This window comes from Salvia miltiorrhiza, chromosome 2, assembly GCF_028751815.1.
Source record: "Salvia miltiorrhiza cultivar Shanhuang (shh) chromosome 2, IMPLAD_Smil_shh, whole genome shotgun sequence".
In the NCBI taxonomy this organism is placed as follows: domain Eukaryota; kingdom Viridiplantae; phylum Streptophyta; class Magnoliopsida; order Lamiales; family Lamiaceae; genus Salvia; species Salvia miltiorrhiza.
Genome location: NC_080388.1, coordinates 65632330 through 65650114, shown reverse-complemented (window position 1 = coordinate 65650114; position 17785 = coordinate 65632330). Strand labels below are relative to the sequence as shown.

The window sequence follows — 17785 nt, the reverse complement described above, 5'->3', positions numbered from 1 at the left end:
CAGAGTTTTTTAGGAGAAAATGAAAGTTCCGAATATTTTGTGGAAAACACAGAAAGTTCGGGATATGAAATACTATTAACCCTTTTAGTTATTATACATTGGAAATGCAGATAGAAACGGTGTGTTGTGTTGTAATGAAAAAAAAAAATCTCTCTTTTTTTGGAGACAGCACAAATGATAGATTTGGATTGGTTCCTTGATTTTAAATTAATCAAACCAAAATATAAAGAGAAGAAATAATCGTAAAGAGAAAAAATATTGAGTGATTTGTTGCTACATATTAAGTTGGAGTCCGGAGATGTGGTTAAAGTTAGCTTTAAACATTTCTATTTCTTTGTATCGTTAACGCGAGTACAATGTCTATTACAGATTAGATTACAAACTTTAGTACAAAATTTGCAAAATGCTATTTGTGCTACAGCTTTTTAATTATATGAAAAACTACAAATATAATATTAACCCGTTAAATATAACATGTCTTTACCATTACACAACGTTGGCAAACTATATTGGATTGTGCCCAAACGAGAAACATGTGGTCTAAATATACATGTGGTCGCCTCGTCTCGTCGCGTCCAAATTTTCAAGAATTAATAATTTAATAGTATTTCCGACCTGCTTTTTAATTTTATTTTTTTAGGTGGTAATTGTTGTGAGTCCCACTTGTTGACAAAATCATTCCGCGTCGTTTTCATGGAGATGGGATCCTCCACTGTGTATTGTAAACACAGCAAAGGTTGCTGTGCCAAGAATGGCACTGTTTCAAATTATTGAAAAAAAAAAAAAATAAATCTACTTTAGTAAGAGTCCGTTTCTTCACTTCCTGATATTTTCTTTATTTTTTGTTTCTCATCTACTTTTCTTTCGCACCTTTTATTTTGTCAAAATTTAGGACAATGCTTCAGTAAATTTATTCCTTTTACTTTCTCTTATATCAATTAAATATTCACTCTTTTATAAATTTGTTTATTTGTTTTTTTATTGTATTTTCTTATACATATACGCACTTCTTCATCAATTTTTATATTCTTGTAAGGAAATGTATCACAATAGAGATACATTTTGTATCAACAATTAAGGTCAAGATCATTTAAATTTAAATATTGTAATGCATATATTACACTCCTTCGTCCCTTAAAAGTTAAGGTCAAGATCATTCAAATTGAAATTTACATGTACATTATATTCAAATTCAAATAATTGAAATTATTGGTCTATCCTTTAAATATCATCTTCTTCTTCTTCTTCTTCTTCTTTTTTTTTTTTTTTTTTTTTTTTTTCATTTTGATTCGTCCCCCAAAAATCTTATTAACCTATTTTTGAAAATAATTTCACTAACTATTACCTTTACAATCTTCGCTTTTTATGGGATCCATTATCCACACATCAAATATACAACTAACTTTTATTGAAATTCGTGTCATCCTCCTAGAAAGATATTTGGGGGACAAATGGAGTAATATTTTAGGATTAATGTAAGTAAAAGTTTATGAAATTGGGCATGTCTTCTATGAAAAATTGAAGTGTTTTTTTCTTTTTTTTATTTTTGAAAGAATAAAAATAAATTAATTTCAAAATTTTGAAAGCGAGCATGATTCTTACGTTCAAGAATAATTTATTTATTATTTGAAAGGATTCAAAAATAATTTTTAAGAGTAAACGAATAGATTGCACGAACTAGGAGGAACATGGTATTTAGGTGGAAAAAAATATGAAAAAAAGGAAGAAAAAATTCCATCTCATCTCTCGTTTTCATTTCTAATAACATTTCATATTTTGCCACATTTAAATTTTATAATTATATACAAGTAGCATGATGTTAAACCTCTACAAAATTTACACAATGTTACTTATAAAGTACGTGTACACAATCTAATGATCAGAACCGATCACCTACCCACCGTGGGCAAGCATAACGTGCCCACCATTGATGTGGCAATTTTAATTAGGAAAGATAACTAATAAATCTTACTCTAATTAAAATTATCTTACTATAATTACAATTGCCACATCATGGTGGGCACGTTATGCATGCCCACGGTGAGTAGGTGATCGGTTCTGATCTAATGATATTGATAAAACAAAGGATTAATTGCTGAATAATATGCAAACTTTGACTCATTTTAAACTTTAAAACGACATCTGAAACGTTGCACTGATGTGTTTCCTTCTAAATTTATTGTAAGATTAACATTCCAAAATTTTCGTAACATGATATGCCTCACTAATTGAGGTGGACATGATATGATGTCCACGTTTGTGTCAAATGTGAAATTTGGCCAGCCACGCCAATTATCCGATGACAGAAAAAATATGGGAGTATTAATTTTGCACCAAATTGAAAGATAACGACATTGTCGAAAAGTTACAAAAATTGTGCTGAAATTATAAAATTAGATCAACATTGGCGCATTATTTGACAATTATCCCTAAAATAAAACAAAAACTTATATGAACCACATATAGAACCACAACCACGGAAGCAACATCAAGAAACGTGTTATAATGACATTTAATTTATAATCAATCGCAATGAAGATATCTATTTCATGTGGTAGCAGAAGCAGGTTTGTCATTTTCAAATAATATCCAACTCTAGGAATAGATATTTCAACATTCTACAAATATCTTAAAGATAAGAAACAATCATATTATCCAAAAATCTGATCTAGACAGATGAAAATAATGTGTTTTAGGGTGCGTTTTACTTTGATGGAAAAGAAGGCGACATATATATTTTCACCCTTTTCCTACCATTTTCATATATATATTATGATAGAAAATTTTCTCCGGGTAGGGTAGAATATTTTTTCGAACAGCTCATGTTCTCTCCAATGTTTGATAATATTCTTTGGATATGGTGTGAAAATTTTCTCATTGTTTCATTTCTAGTAAACATATTTTCTCATATTTTTTCATCCATTATTTTCTAATGAAAATTTTACAACCGAAATAAACGCACCCTTACCGAATAACGCAAGTTAAGAGAATATCAAGTGGACAGTGCCTAATAAGTCAAATGTTTAATCATGTAATCAGTACATCAATGGCGGAAAAATTAGACCTAACCTTGTTACAAGTAGAGTTGGATGAGCTCATCGCTGACCACAGATGGCGTTAGAACGCCTAGATCAGTGAACAGCAAGGTAAGATACTGTGGTGGCGTATAGTCCCGAGCTGATGTCTCAACCTCAACCTTGGATGGAATCGGAACCCCAAAATCTATAGGCCGTAAGGCGGGCACCATGTCTTTTTGATCCAACGGGTAGAGACGAGCAAACTGTGAGAAGAAAAATGGCGGTGTAACTTTTTATAGAAAACAATATTCTGAGATGATTATCTAACTTTGTGAGTGTAATAAGGAACTGAAATAAGAAGGGAGGGATGATTGATCATCTTATATTATTACCTTGTAACTTTCAGCAGCAACATAAACTGGTTTGTTCCTACTTATAGCAACCAAAGCGATTTGGTATGTGCCCATCATGTTTATTATGCCTCCGCTCTCAACCACCCCATCCGCTCCAACGAGCACCATGTCTACTTCATCCATGCTGTATGCGACAGCGGAGTCTATCAACAGCTTGACCGGAACATCAAGCTTAGCGAGCTCATTGGACAACCTTAGCCCCGTCCTGTCTGGCCTCCCCTCTGGGATTTCATAAACATCTAATGTTAAAAATGTGCTGACTGAAAAAGTGAATGCAAGAATTTAAGCTTCTCTGTTGTACAGATATGTATAACTAGTGGCATCTCATATATTCATATTGCTACCATAGGAAAAGAAGGTATAAACCGGTGCAGAATACTCGAAATAGTTTTTTATTTTGAGCAGCTGCTGTCAAAACCTCCAGCACAACACGTGAGAATCCATGCACCAAAATGGTACAACCATCAAAAATGAAATCCTGACCAAGCATTGCAATTCTTTTCCGAGCCTGGCATATGAAAAAACCAGTTTCATTTACAGTTTACTTAATGTTAATGGTAAAAGATGAAATAAAATGAAGGATGGGAACCACAAGATAGATCAAAAGTCATCAAGCCCATTACATTAGAAGATATCTCCCCAAACTTCTCAGCTCGTTCTAGAAGTCTAGATTTTGCAGAGTCGAAGTTATCATATTCCAAAGCAGATGTTCTTGTCACATACCGCATGAACAGATCACAACCAGCTGTGAGAGAGATAGAAGTAGTGTCCCATGCCTGCATCAGAAAATGTAAGTATCCATAATATTAGATCATCTAGTTACCTTCATTCTTCAGTGAAGTCATTGTTGATTTCATTCACCTAGATTATCGATATTTAGCATAGTCAAAACACAACAAGGAAATATGTAATGAGCACTTCTTTCTATACAAATAACTCAACATTTTTTGTAATGAGCACTTCTTTCTATACAAATAACTCAACTTTTTTCCTAGTAAAACAAAATACTCCCAGCTGTTACACTGCTTTTACACTAATTTCTGCCTTTACACTAATTTCTGCCTTCTAAAGACTTTCTTTGCTAACAAATCCCAGCTTTTCATTCTAACTTCATTTGTTGAAAGATTTCAATGTCAGCACACTCAATTCAGAGAAATACACGCATTTCCGAGAATTTCTGACACCTTCAACTCCCCAACTACGTATTATTTATGCAGTTTGAAATTCAGCAAAGTACTCAACTAAACAGCATTTAGGAACTCTAGCACTGAATCAGGTAAAAGAGAGACTTCCAATTCGAAATTTGAACTCTTATTATTTGTACCAATTTGCAACGAACAATAGCTAAAAACTAAATCATAAAACACCTACTTTCAGTGAATCAGCGGCTTTCTTGAGCTCAATTTCGAGCTCCATCATGGTAGTAGCCTCACTCGATCGAATAACCGAAGCCAACGACCTAATTGCGGCAACAGCCTCCGCCAACTCCGGAAGTTTCCGCCAATTATTGAACTCATCCACCACGCTGAACACCTCGCCGACATCCTCGGCAGCAGTCGAATTCTTCGCGACGGCGTCGTCGGGGTGGCCGCCGGCGGCAGCTTTCGCCTGATCCAGCCAGTCGCTCGTCACGACGCCGTGATGGGCGGCGCGTGTCTGGTAGTAAAGGGAGATGTTATGGTCAGGATTCTCGGTTGCCATGGCGGAGGAGCTCGGTACGGCGTCGTTTCAGTGCAGCTGGTTTTGGTCGAGGATAAAAGGAGGCTAAATCTCTGCCACGTCTATTACTTATTTTTAGGTTAAATTGTAAAAAAATATTAGTACTAGGGTTTTAATGAGAACTAGTATTCCCCGTGATATGGATTTTATTTAAATTTAAAATATATTATTTTTAAAATATTAAGTACAATTTATTGGCAAGATAATATCTTGATTAATCACTATTTTACCATTTATATCAATTATATTATCCATTTTTTTATTTTTAATAATTATGATTGATGAAATATAGTATTCATATTAATTAGTTGATTGTTCAATAATATGATTGAATTAGACGTTAAGGGTTTAATGCATAAGGCCAAAGGTCTTGACTCTTGGGTTTGAGTTCCTTGTGGCGCAACTTTTTAATTTTTTTCAAAACGTTTTTTGACGATGAAGCGCAGTCTGTTGGTAAGACGTTTCTCCTCCACCCAATAGGTATTCACCCTAGAAAAGTGTGAGTGGATTTTTTTCTTTCTTTGGTTGTAACAAATTAAAAAAAAATGATTGAATTAGATTAATAAAATTATTTATGTGCTTGATTAAATCATTATTATTTTTTTATTTAATTGGAGGATGAATGAATTTGGATTCATGACCTGATAACCCACATTTACAAATGAAGAAATACCACTTAGTTACAAATAATCGAATTGATTGAATTATCGTTGATTATAAACAACTTATGATGTAATATTTTTAAATATAGTATTTAGTATAATCTATTATAAATTTATCTTTCGTTATTATTTTTGAATCTGATAATTAACTTTAGATATATAAAAAAATATAGTATATTATTCATTATATGCATTACATTACGATACTAGTTTATAGCTTAAAAGTGGGATTCCAAATGTGGTATGGACATGAAGAGCTTCGAGAAGCAATCCCTTAACGAAATTTATCAACATTAGATTGGATGGGGAAATAAAGATAGATATAAAATGCACCATATATATGTTTAGACCAAATTAATTCCTATGCAATTGAATAAATTATTAATGGTCGGCGGCGTTGGCAAAGCATGATGTAGTTTAGAGTGGAGACACATAAAGATTGGATATAGATTTAATGCTCAAAGAAATAAATAAATAAAAATTATGTCAGCAAGTTTAGTTAGCACCAAGAGCTGTGAAATACAAACTATTATTGTGGAAACATGTGTGCTCATCATGTATAGAACCTAACATCTGCATAATTTCATCTTGAAAAAAATAAGACAGTTCCATATATTTAAAGTCATGAATCAACTCCAACTGTTGAATAGGCTCTATTTTATCCTTGAGCAACATCCTCACTTGCTCAATCAACTCTGCTTGCCTATTCAAGTGTCTCACCTCCTATATATGTATTGCATCAGTTTACATTTTAAGTATGTATATAGCAACGATTAATGATACCTTATACGGTGTGTTGAGATATAATTGAAATCCCAAAGGGAAGGCTTGTAGTTTCCAGAGCGTCGGATTTGATGAGCTTCTTGTTGTGAGGGTGGAGCAGCAGCAGGTGTAGTACAAGAGACAAGCATGCTAAGAGTAAACATTTTTATGATCAATTATAATATTTTTGATTAATTTGTATGTTTATTAGTTTTGATGTCTCTTCAAATATATATATATAGAGGTCTCAAATGATCTAGATGTTATTACGTACTTCTCCTAACATGCTAATTAATAATCATCTTTGCATGTGGTTCTAAAAAAAAAAAGTCTTCGCATAGGAGTTATTAAATTCATCGTAGTGCATCAAATTCGAATGTGTGTTTTGACATTATCAAATGTTTCGAAAAAAATCAAATCATTCACAACCACTAGCTAATTATTTCTGAAAAAGTTATAATCTCTCTTCTAGAAATCTAATGGATCCGGTCTTATATACAGGTGAGATATCAATTATAAAATGAGTGCATTTCATGTAAGTTGTCATTTATATTTAATCATTTTCGCTAATTGTATAATTAAAATAAATATTTCATCTGTCTATAAAAAATAATTTTTTTAAAAAATAACACGAATTTTAATAAAAAATTGAATTAATATGTTGTCTAAAATTCTTAGTAAAGAGAACAAACTAATTTGAATTTTCAGTAGATAAATTTAGGGGTGGTAATCGGTTCAGTTCGGTTATAACCGAACCGATTTTCCGGTTAACCGGAACCGATTAACCTTAAAATTACTAACCGAAAACCGAACCGATTTTGGGTCCGGTTAACCGATTAACCAGTCCGGTTAACCGGGCCGGTTAATCGGTTAACCAAATTAACCGATTTAAACTGGGCATTGGGCATAATTACTGAAAGGGATCGAGTTCATGCATTTCTTGTGTTTCCACCCTCGATGATACATTATAACTATTTCCTTTTCCATCATATACCAAATCACCAGTAGTGTGTTTCCTTTTCCATACATTCTAACTGTTTCCTTTTAGTGTAATATTTAAAAGATTGATACTGATTAAGATACAAATAAGGTTTCAATAAAATTTAAACCTTATATTCATATTTCAATGGTGCTTCTGTTCGATCATTAATTAATATCCAATTCTATCTTATGAATTTCACTTATTAATATTCATCGATATATCATTAATATTCATATTTCATCCGATTGCTTCAGAAAAGTTGAAAACCCAGCCCTACAATAAAATAGTATAGTATTTAATTAATATGGGTTTATGGCTAAACCGGTTAATTCGGTTTTAACCGGTCGGTTACCGGTTAAACCGAATAACCGGTTTTTCTAAAATCTAATAACCGATAACCGCACCGAACCGGTCAAAACCGGTTATCGGTTAACCGATTAATCGGTATTCCGGTTCGGTTACGGTTATAACCGAATAACCGAAACCGTTTTACCACCCCTAGATAAATTGGTGAAAATCGCAATAAATAACGGATGCTTCTTTAAATGGGTTAGTTGTCGAAAAAAAAAAGTGTTAAGTATCATACGTGCCTCTAATATCTATAATATATAAAAGAGGAGTTTTGTCCTCCATTTTTTCCCTCTATTTTTTCTCTCTCTTCTTCCACCAAATTTTTCAATATTTTCTCTTTTTTTTATAATTTTAATTACTTTCTAAACTTCACAAAATTTTATTTATGAAAAAAAATATTCAATATGCATCTTAAATTTAATTTTGTGACAAGTTTTTTAATATGGTAAAAAAAACATAAAAAATGAATTTAAAATGAATAAGTTATGAAAATTTTAAGATATTTTATTTTCTCTCTCTTCGCTAAAATTTTATAATTTGTTTTTAGTGATGTTAGGCCATGAGAATATTTATTCATTTAATATGTCGTGTAATATTCTATAATAATAATGTGTAATGTTAATTTTTATTATAAAAAAAATTGAAATTATTTAATAACTATGATTATCATTACACATTATGCAAAGTTAAAATTTGTAATTGATGAGGTTTATCTTTAATTTATTTTTAAAATATATTTTGTATTTAATTATAATTTATCTAATATTTATATTTTTTTTATTTAAAACATGTGGTTGATTTCGATGTTTGTCGTGCATCGCACGAATGGTCATACTAGTTTACAACAAAACGTAAGCAGGCCCTAATATAATGTTTTAGGCAATTAGATCTCCAACGTACACAAATTGAGGAAATAAGTCCCTCCATCTATCTTACTATCTTAGAGTCTATTTGTCTCAATTTATAAATGTTAATTAAGAACTTATTTAATTTTTCATATTAATGTTAGGGGTGGTTAATTAATTTGCTACTTAACCATTCTTTTCTTTATTTTTTAATTCTTAATTCATGCGTATTTTTATTTCGTATTGCTACATTTTTGTTCTTTCCTTTCTAAAATTTAATTTATGTTTTCTTAATTTCATCTTATATTTTAATAATTTTATGAATAAATTATTGCATTAACCGTAATTTGTTCACTTATTCAAGATAGTTTGTGTATAAGTTATTATATTATCGTATCATATACATTATCCAATTAGTCATTTGAGCTCTCTCTTTTATTTAGAAATAATATGAAAATATAATTCAATCTTTTATCCTAAATCACATTCCCGTAACTTTTTCCATTCTTGTTTATCTAAATTCTCAATTTAATCTCCTTATATTTTAGACATATGAATTTAAATCAAAATTTTGATTAAGAAAATTGTATAGCTACTATATTTATTTAGATTTATACAAATAAACATGATAAATCTTTTTATGTAATTATATATATATATATATATATATATATATATAAGAATAACAGAGAACCATTTTCAGTCATTCGATCATCAAGATCTACGGTGGATGCATCATCTTGTTGGATGAATGATATATATTTAGAGAATGGAGAATGACGAATAAGGAAGGAAAAATGATGAATTTCTCTTTGGTGTAAAATGTGGTAAAAGAAAGGAGACATTTAAAGACATAAAAATTTAATCTTTAAATAAATATAACTTTTACATTTCAAATCAAATATTTACATAAGATATATCAAATTAAAGCTCTTATTGTGATCTTTAATTTGATATGCATATTAAATATTTTGAGTGGCAATTTTGGAGTGGCAAGATATTAAATTTTTTGCCACGCAAGAAAATAAAATATAGGGGAAGAAAAAAGGAAATAAAATAACCCTTAAAAAGACAAGATTTCAATTTGAGTGGGAAATTTGGAGTTATAATAAAATTCAAGGTTTATTTATAAACTATATTTTTTAATTTTTTTTAATCTTTTAATTATTTTATTTTATTTCTTTCTAAAATTATAAAATTCGACTAATTATAAAATATGTAATATGCATATCAAATTAAAGATCACAATAAGAGCTTCAATTTGACATATTTTATGTAAATATTTGATTTGAATTGTAAAAATTATATTTATTTAAAGATTAAAATGTTTTAAAAATCCTATCTTCTCTCTCGTTTTTTAGGACCGTAACTTTGGTCATTTTGCAAATGTAGGACAAAATTTTTTGGGCTTGCAATTGCAGGACAAATTGATTTTTCGGGCTCAATTTGTCCTACTTATGCTCAATTTTTGAAAATTTGCCCTACATTTGCAAAACTTTGGGCTCAACGTTTTACAAGTATTTTGATTTTTACTATATGTATTCAGTGATTTATCATTTAATTTTACTGAGACAACAATTAATCTTATTAAGTTAATTATTATACAGTTTAATTTCAACCCTCATTTCACCAACCTCTAACCAATCTTCTTTGTAATTGAAACAAGCAACACTTTCATTCTATGAATTGCGTACACTTGCATAATTAACCATATATGATCATTTATCTTAATTATGGTTAAATTACATATTTCAAAACTTATACATGCAAATAATCTTCATTCGATGTTCTGCTCTGATTTTAATCTTCTCCTCCTTCGTTTGGCAAATCCGAACACATTGAATCGCGATTTGTACAAGTGATGCAAGGCGATCGATCATATGCCCGAGCTAGAAAAACAATCTTGGTTTTTTTTTTTCTTTTTCTTTTTTTAATCACAAGAGCTTCACAACTTATGATGCATGAGACCAAAAACAACCACCAATCCCATAATGAGAGAGTGATCAATATGAGGCTCAACAACCATTGTCAACACATCTTCTCCAAGAACAACTCCACTTGTTGTTATCTTTCTTTTTACCTATATGTATATAAAGAAAAATAATTAATTATAAACTATATATATTAATTTGATCAAAATCCCAAGAAATTAAATCATACAAATTAAAATTTCATGTAAAAAACATCGGATCTAGCTCACCTCTGCAACAAGCCCACCAAAAGCATCAACTATTCTGCAAGATTGCTTAGAACTTTGATTCTCCATTTTGTATTCACATAGAAAGTCTTCATCTAGTTTGATCAAAGCTTTGCAAATTGAGTAACCTCTAAAACATCCCAGAATCCTAGTGATTCCCATGAGTTTTCGAACCTTAAACACCTTGCTGGATTTTGAGCTCGTTGTTGATCTGTATCCCTCCCATGTTGCAAAGAGGGAGAATTTCTGGTACAAAAATATATGATCATCAATTAATGAAACAAATTAACCATTTCTTTTATGAAAAAAAATTACTCCTACCTTTTTAACTATGGTAAATAAGACTTGGCCTGTGACATCCATGATGCAGATTTGAGTGGTGCATCTGTGGCTATAGTTGTCGACACGAAATACGATACGACCGTTGGAATCGAAAACAGCACAACCGTTGCTGCTCATGATGAGAGACTTCATCCAAAGAGTGAACACTTCTTGCTTTGATGAAGTGCAGGAAGCAACGAGCTGAGGATGCACCTTTGCCATCTGAAATAAATATTTAATTTGTAGCAATCTTGAAACTTTATTACTACTTATTTCTTGATTTTGGAACTGCAAAAACTCAATGACCCTTTTAGGATCTTGTTTGCATAGTGATTGATGATGATGAACATGTGAACATTTTTGGCTTTGTATATGTACATTTTGTAAATATAAAACACACACAATTAAAAAGAAGCATCAAGTGGATAGAGCTACATCACCCTTTTGTCCTAACTCAGCATTGTAGCTCTCTATGGGCTGCACTTTTGTTTGGACAAATGTGAATTTATTTACATTGGATTGTCATAGATTTCAACTAAATGACCACAACTTTCCAAAGTGTGTTTGGTGTTTTCTATGAAATGTATATATATATGGATGCAGCCCCTAGCTAGTAGGCGGCTGTTAATTAATTTGGATGGTTCGATCATTTGTTCCAATGTCTTGTGTCCCACCCGTGTCCTACGACTCCTACCATTAAATTTATTATTGGAAATTGAAGCTTAAACAAATATATACCACAATTATGAAATAATCAACCCTAATAATTTATTATTATTTTAAAAATTGAAATTAAATGCTAAAAATAATTATATATATATGGTTGGGTTTCGGTAGTACCGTGTCCTTAGATAGTATGTAATGTACTAAACTTGGACCACATATTTTGTACATGTGGCGCAGTGAGAATGCGACACGTGACAGAGGGCTTTCAAAACAAAATACATGCAAGGGTAAAATGAGAATAAAAATTTTGAATATTAAAAATTAAAAAAAATATATTTTTTTAATGTATATAATTGAACAAAAAAATGCATTGCATTGTGGCAACATCATGCTTATTTTGTGTGCAAAGTTATGCATATTAATTCATTTTTATATATATGCATTTTGTGTGAAAAGTTATGCATTCTTGTGTTTATATGCATATTTATGTTCAATTATATGAATAATTCAAATGGGGGAGGGGGCATCAACGAGAGCTACATGATCGATCGCCTAGTGCAATGCATTTTTATGTGTAATATTATACTCCCTCCGTCCCACTCCAAATGTCTCATACTTTTTTTGGCAATACACTCTCTTTCTATACTTAATATTTAAACAATTTCCACCACCCACTTTATATACTTTATACCCACTTTATCTACTTTATACTCATTTCTTAATTTTCGTGCCCAAAAGTAAGGGGACATTTAGAGCGGGGCGGAGGGAGTACATATTTGTGTTTATATATATATGCATTTTCATGTTTAATTATATGCATCGAAATTTTTTTGGATATTAAATTATTTTTATTTTTTTAATATTCATATTCCCATTTTACCCTTGATTGTATTTTATCTTGGAGGACTTCTGCCACGTGTTGTGTTATTGGTGCGCCGCATAGACAAAATGTGTGGTCTAAAATTAGTATTACATGGTCCATTTCCTATATATATATATATATATATATATATATATATATATATATATAGGAAATGTATATAGGGAAGGGCTAAAATAAGAGCATTTCTTAAGATAAATAAGAATCATTTTCAGCCCTTAGATAATCAAGATCTACAGTTGATTCGTAATCCTGTTGGATGGATTTATGGTCCTGAGTTCGAATCCCAAAGGTAGCAAAAATTTATTTTTCACAATTCATACCTTTATACAGCGAATTCATACGTGTTCTATATAAAATTCATACATTAAAAATTGCTCTTATTTCTTATTTTAAGATGTGCTCTCACGATAGCCCACCCCTATATATATATATATATATATATATATATATATATATATATATATATATATATATATAGGGAGAGGTTCAAGAAAGAACCATAAATAAAAGAAGACCGGAGAACCATTTTCAGCCATTCGATCATCAAGATCTACGGTGGATGCATCATCTTGTTGGATGAATGCAGATCCTGGGTTCGAATCCTGAAGGGAGCATTTTTTTAAAAAAAAATTAGTGCATTAATTTTAACAGCGAATGCATTAATTTTTACAGTGGATGCATTAGATTTGATGGTTCTCCTGTTCTCACAAATAATGTAGTTCTCTCTAGAACCACACCCTATATATATATATATATATACCCACACACACACATATGGATGAGTTATACTCCTATCTTTTGTGAGAAATGAGAATGATTGAATAAATCAGTATATAGTGTTGCATAAGCTGCAATATAATACTGCACAAAATTTTTACCTGGGTTCGAATCTTGAAGGGAGCGAAAATTTTATCTAATTAATTGAATTTCATTATGCAGTCATTACAAGCAGCTTATGCAACATATATATATATATATATATATATATATATATATATATATATATATACATATATCTTGACTTATGCAATCATTCTCTATTCTTACCACATTTGTCCATTCTCATTTGATCTTCTCCCTATATATGTATGTGTGTGTGTCCAATCTTGATTAACAATTACAAAAATTAAATTTGAAAAAATGATGAAAAACAGACTAAAAATTTGAAATGGCAAACGAATTGAACGCCAAAAATGGGATATAGTAACTTAGCTAATGGAGAAAAAATATCATATAACTGAACACTAGTCTTTGGGGTTGGTTGAGATTAGAGAATTCTTTAATGTAGTTGGATCAAGTGGTTTTGGACAAGGAATGAAGATGATATTCTTCATGTTGGAAGTTTATGGTTCGCTTTTTCATAGTTTAAGCGCCTTTTACAAGTTGGATTGGCCTTATAATTGTACGATATTGCATTTTTTTCAATTTTTTTGAGTAGATCAAGTTTTGGAACTTGATATTAAAAGGCAAATTTACAAATTCCAATTGTTCTCTTTGTCATACATGTTTGGAATTGGTATCATACACGTCAAAGCACATCATGTCAACTAGGCCCCATTTTTTACGACTTAATCTACAGTTTAAAGGGCGTTTATGAAGCAAGTTTAAGAGGCAAACGCCCTTGGTTTTGTTGAAAACAATTTACTTTAGAAATTGACTCCCACATTAATCAAAGGTTGTCTTCATTGAATAATACACGTATATATTTCAACTTTATTCAAGTGCCTTCTCTCCCCTTTGTAATTGTAACTAATAGGAATAGCGTGGGTTGTGTTTGTCTTCTTCTTTTTTCTTTTTCTTGTAAACACTCGACGGGTGAGGATTAGGCAAACCTCCAATCTATAAATAAAATATCAATCAATATCACTTATACGAAGATGCCCAAAAGTGACATCGCTCAAAGAAATCAATAAAAAGAAAAATCAAACGAACTGACAACATACATAAATATAGCTAAAAATTACTACATCTAGACAACAAAGGAAACATCATCAGCCAATAAACAAACCTAAATGGACTAACTATCATCATGAAATCGAAAATCTAAAGTTAACATAATTAAGTTGGTCCATCCTAACGAAAGCAAGAAAGTATTGTGGGATAAAAAATTGATCAAATGTGGTCAAAGCCTGGGTCTGGTGCCCCCTACTCGCCATAAAGTCAGTCGATCGATTCTCCTCACGATGGATGTGAGTGAAACCGGCTCGCCGATGTTGGATAAGTTATCGGATTCAAGCAATGGTGTGTCTGATACTAACATGACCGTAATGTGCGTATTATTTTTCTTATATCAACGTTGTTGTTGTATATTAAGTTTATTGAATATCACATTCTTTAATTGTTGGTATTATAAATTATAGCTAGTAATTTATTGAATTTTGATGAAAGGTGTTTTATTTTATAATTTTTATTAGAAATTATAAAAATAATTTTATAATAAGTAGAGTTTAGTTATCTAAAATTGTTGATCGTGAGCAAGGACAGAGCTATAAAGAAACTGTCCAATTGCACAAAGCAATTGTCCACCAAGATGCATTTTCAAAAAACAGTCAGGGTTGGCCTGAGGGCGGGGCCCTAAAAATTTGAGGGCCCAAATTTGTTAATATATCCCATTAGTTATAGGCTTTATGTATACTAAAAAATATTTGGTTTATTGATTTTGAATCCAACATAATGTATTGTCAAATACCATTAAATCATTAACATCTTAGCAGATAAGATCTCATCTCCTTCAACGTATTTCTTGAAAAAAAAAAAAAAAAAAAAACTCTTCATCTTCTCCAAACTTTTGGCCAGTTTCTCAAAAAATAAGAATGAGAAAATGTAGTCTCTTCAATTTAATTTTCTTACTGTTGAATCATGAATATAATTATATAAATATAAGGAATACCATCCGTTCCCACAGACGACGCCAGTTGTTGTGCATAAAAATAATAGCTCTAACGGAAAACAGTAAAGACTCAAATATGGGATAAAACTTTGGAAGCCTTGTATTGATTTTGGGAATTTCATGTGCGTAAGTAAGCGATATGAGTGATGTTTAATGATGATCTTTACAATGAGACTTTACATGTTTTTATAGACTAAAATAGTAAGAATATTTTAGTAGGAATAGGACTTCTTTTATACTTCTAATTGAGCTATAGTTATTCATGTTCATCCCTATCTTCGTGATAATCCCCGTCTTTACCGATCACGTAATAGTCTTCAAAATAACGCCAAATCCCAAGAAATCAGGGTTGCAGGGCTGTTAACAGCGCCATTAATCTTTTGGTCTTCAAGGGAGACATATATTTGTCCTCATCACACAATCATTCTCTTATATCAATTTATTTCTTGATTATCGTCCTAATTGTCCAAGCAAAAAATAATAATAATAATAATAATAATAATAATAATAATAATAATAATAATAATAATAATAATAATAATAATAATAATAATAATAATAATAATAAAATTCACATTGCAATTTGCAAATTATGAAGGTAGGAAACCATTTTGGAACTCCCGAAAAAAAAATTCACCAAAACTTAAAATTGTTGAAAGCGTCCCAAGAGAGATTGAATGGTTTGACAATATTATGTATAGAAAAAGAGATTTTAGATAACATAGATTTGAACGATGTTGTGGATGATTTTGCAAGTAAAAATACTAGACGAAGTCACTTTTTTTATAAGTAATGAACATTTTTTCTTTTCAATATATTGAAAAAGATAACATATTAGGGGCCCATTTTTATAATTTCGCTCAGGGCCTCATTTTTATTCGGACCGGCCTTGAAAACAGCCATCTAAACCGATTATTGGCATGCATCCCTCTAAAAATCCTTTTTTCAGTACACTAAAACCAACATATAATCCCTTAAAAACAGATCTCTCCCCAACTAGTAGCTCAAACCTTTCTTCTCGATTTACTCTAAGTAGCTCTGCTATGTAGTTCCTCAAGTTATTGTAATGGGATTTTATTGTACCTCTTAGCAGCTCTAGTGCATGAGCTTTAGCTCTATACAATATCTCATTAGGAATAGCAATGATGAATCTTCTTTCTAGATCAGGAATAACATTTTCCCTTGTCGCGCTTTATCGCCTTTTGGCCTATAGGCCTAACCATGATGCTCGGATCGGATGATGTCGTCATGTACCCCCCTCGGAAGAAAGGAATTCTTTGAACGCTTTGAAGAATGGACGTAGTTGCTGGTGAAGATTCGTAGAGATTATGCTAAGCATCAGGTATTTGAATTGACCCACATGTTCAGGGTCGGTCCTGAGAAAAATGAGGCCCTGGGCGAAATCATAAAAATGGGCCCTCAATATAATGAAAAATAAAATTTTCCATTACTTATAAAAAATGACTTCATCTAGCATTTTTAGTTGCATGTTATCTAAAATCTCTTAATCTCTTAATTATATTTTTTAGAATATTATATTTAGAAAATAAAATTCTATAAGTTACTTATATAATTATATAAAATAGCTCTAATAAAGATAATAGCATTAAAATGAAGATAAAACCATCTTATAATTGGAGGATATAAAATGAATGATCAAGATCTTGACAAAACCTTTTTAACTAACGATTATTATTATCTATTAAAAAAATTTCCACCCAAATATCTAGATATTTTTCTTTCAAATTTTCTATTAATTTTGAAAGGATTTTTGGAACTTTTAATTACTTTTTACTTATTTGCATTTCATAATAAATATTTTTTTGAGGCGTTAATTGACTATAAATTCACAAACTATTAGTTAATTTTGCTATTTTTTTCAACTATATAAAATTACAATATAAATACATAAACTTTAGCTCATTCTGAAATTTGCCCTGAATTTTAATTTCGTTCATACATGACAAAATTAAAGATGATATGATGTATACACATTATATTAAAATAACTTATACAAAATTTCTACTGAAATATACACAGTACTAATAGCATATATATATATATATATATTATTTAA

The 17785-nt window shown here is 30.6% G+C and overlaps 2 protein-coding genes across 2 annotated transcripts; both read right to left on the bottom strand.

Moving 5' to 3' along the window:
* Window positions 1-2900: 2900 nt before the first annotated feature.
* On the bottom strand, window positions 2901-5258 carry LOC131013084 (uncharacterized). The gene is made up of 5 exons (XM_057941089.1): window positions 4802-5258; window positions 4054-4206; window positions 3797-3938; window positions 3410-3651; window positions 2901-3280 (listed from the first exon to the last, which is right to left on the bottom strand). The coding sequence occupies exons 1-5, from the start codon at window positions 5129-5131 to the stop codon at window positions 3074-3076; spliced, it is 1074 nt and encodes a 357-aa protein (XP_057797072.1). The 5' UTR covers window positions 5132-5258; the 3' UTR covers window positions 2901-3073.
* A 5189-nt stretch (window positions 5259-10447) lies between these two features.
* LOC131013085 (protein LURP-one-related 11-like) lies at window positions 10448-11835 on the bottom strand. Its single transcript, XM_057941090.1, has 3 exons — window positions 11270-11835; window positions 10952-11194; window positions 10448-10831 (listed from the first exon to the last, which is right to left on the bottom strand). The coding sequence occupies exons 1-3, from the start codon at window positions 11489-11491 to the stop codon at window positions 10697-10699; spliced, it is 600 nt and encodes a 199-aa protein (XP_057797073.1). The 5' UTR covers window positions 11492-11835; the 3' UTR covers window positions 10448-10696.
* Window positions 11836-17785: the final 5950 nt, after the last annotated feature.

Bases quoted from the DNA above. Each gene is read 5' to 3' on its own strand.
- LOC131013085 (XM_057941090.1), bottom strand. From the start codon at position 11,491: ATGGCAAAGGTGCATCCTCAGCTCGTTGCTTCCTGCACTTCATCAAAG. The intron at 11,195-11,269 runs GTAGGAGTAATT...TTTTTGTACCAG, and splicing joins TATTTACCATAGTTAAAAAG to AAATTCTCCCTCTTTGCAAC. The intron at 10,832-10,951 runs GTGAGCTAGATC...ATATACATATAG, and splicing joins TTGGTGGGCTTGTTGCAGAG to GTAAAAAGAAAGATAACAAC.
- LOC131013084 (XM_057941089.1), bottom strand. From the start codon at position 5,131: ATGGCAACCGAGAATCCTGACCATAACATCTCCCTTTACTACCAGACA. The intron at 4,207-4,801 runs GTAGGTGTTTTA...TTTCTGATGCAG, and splicing joins AAGCCGCTGATTCACTGAAA to GCATGGGACACTACTTCTAT. The intron at 3,652-3,796 runs GTTTATACCTTC...ATGAAATCCCAG, and splicing joins ATTTCGAGTATTCTGCACCG to AGGGGAGGCCAGACAGGACG.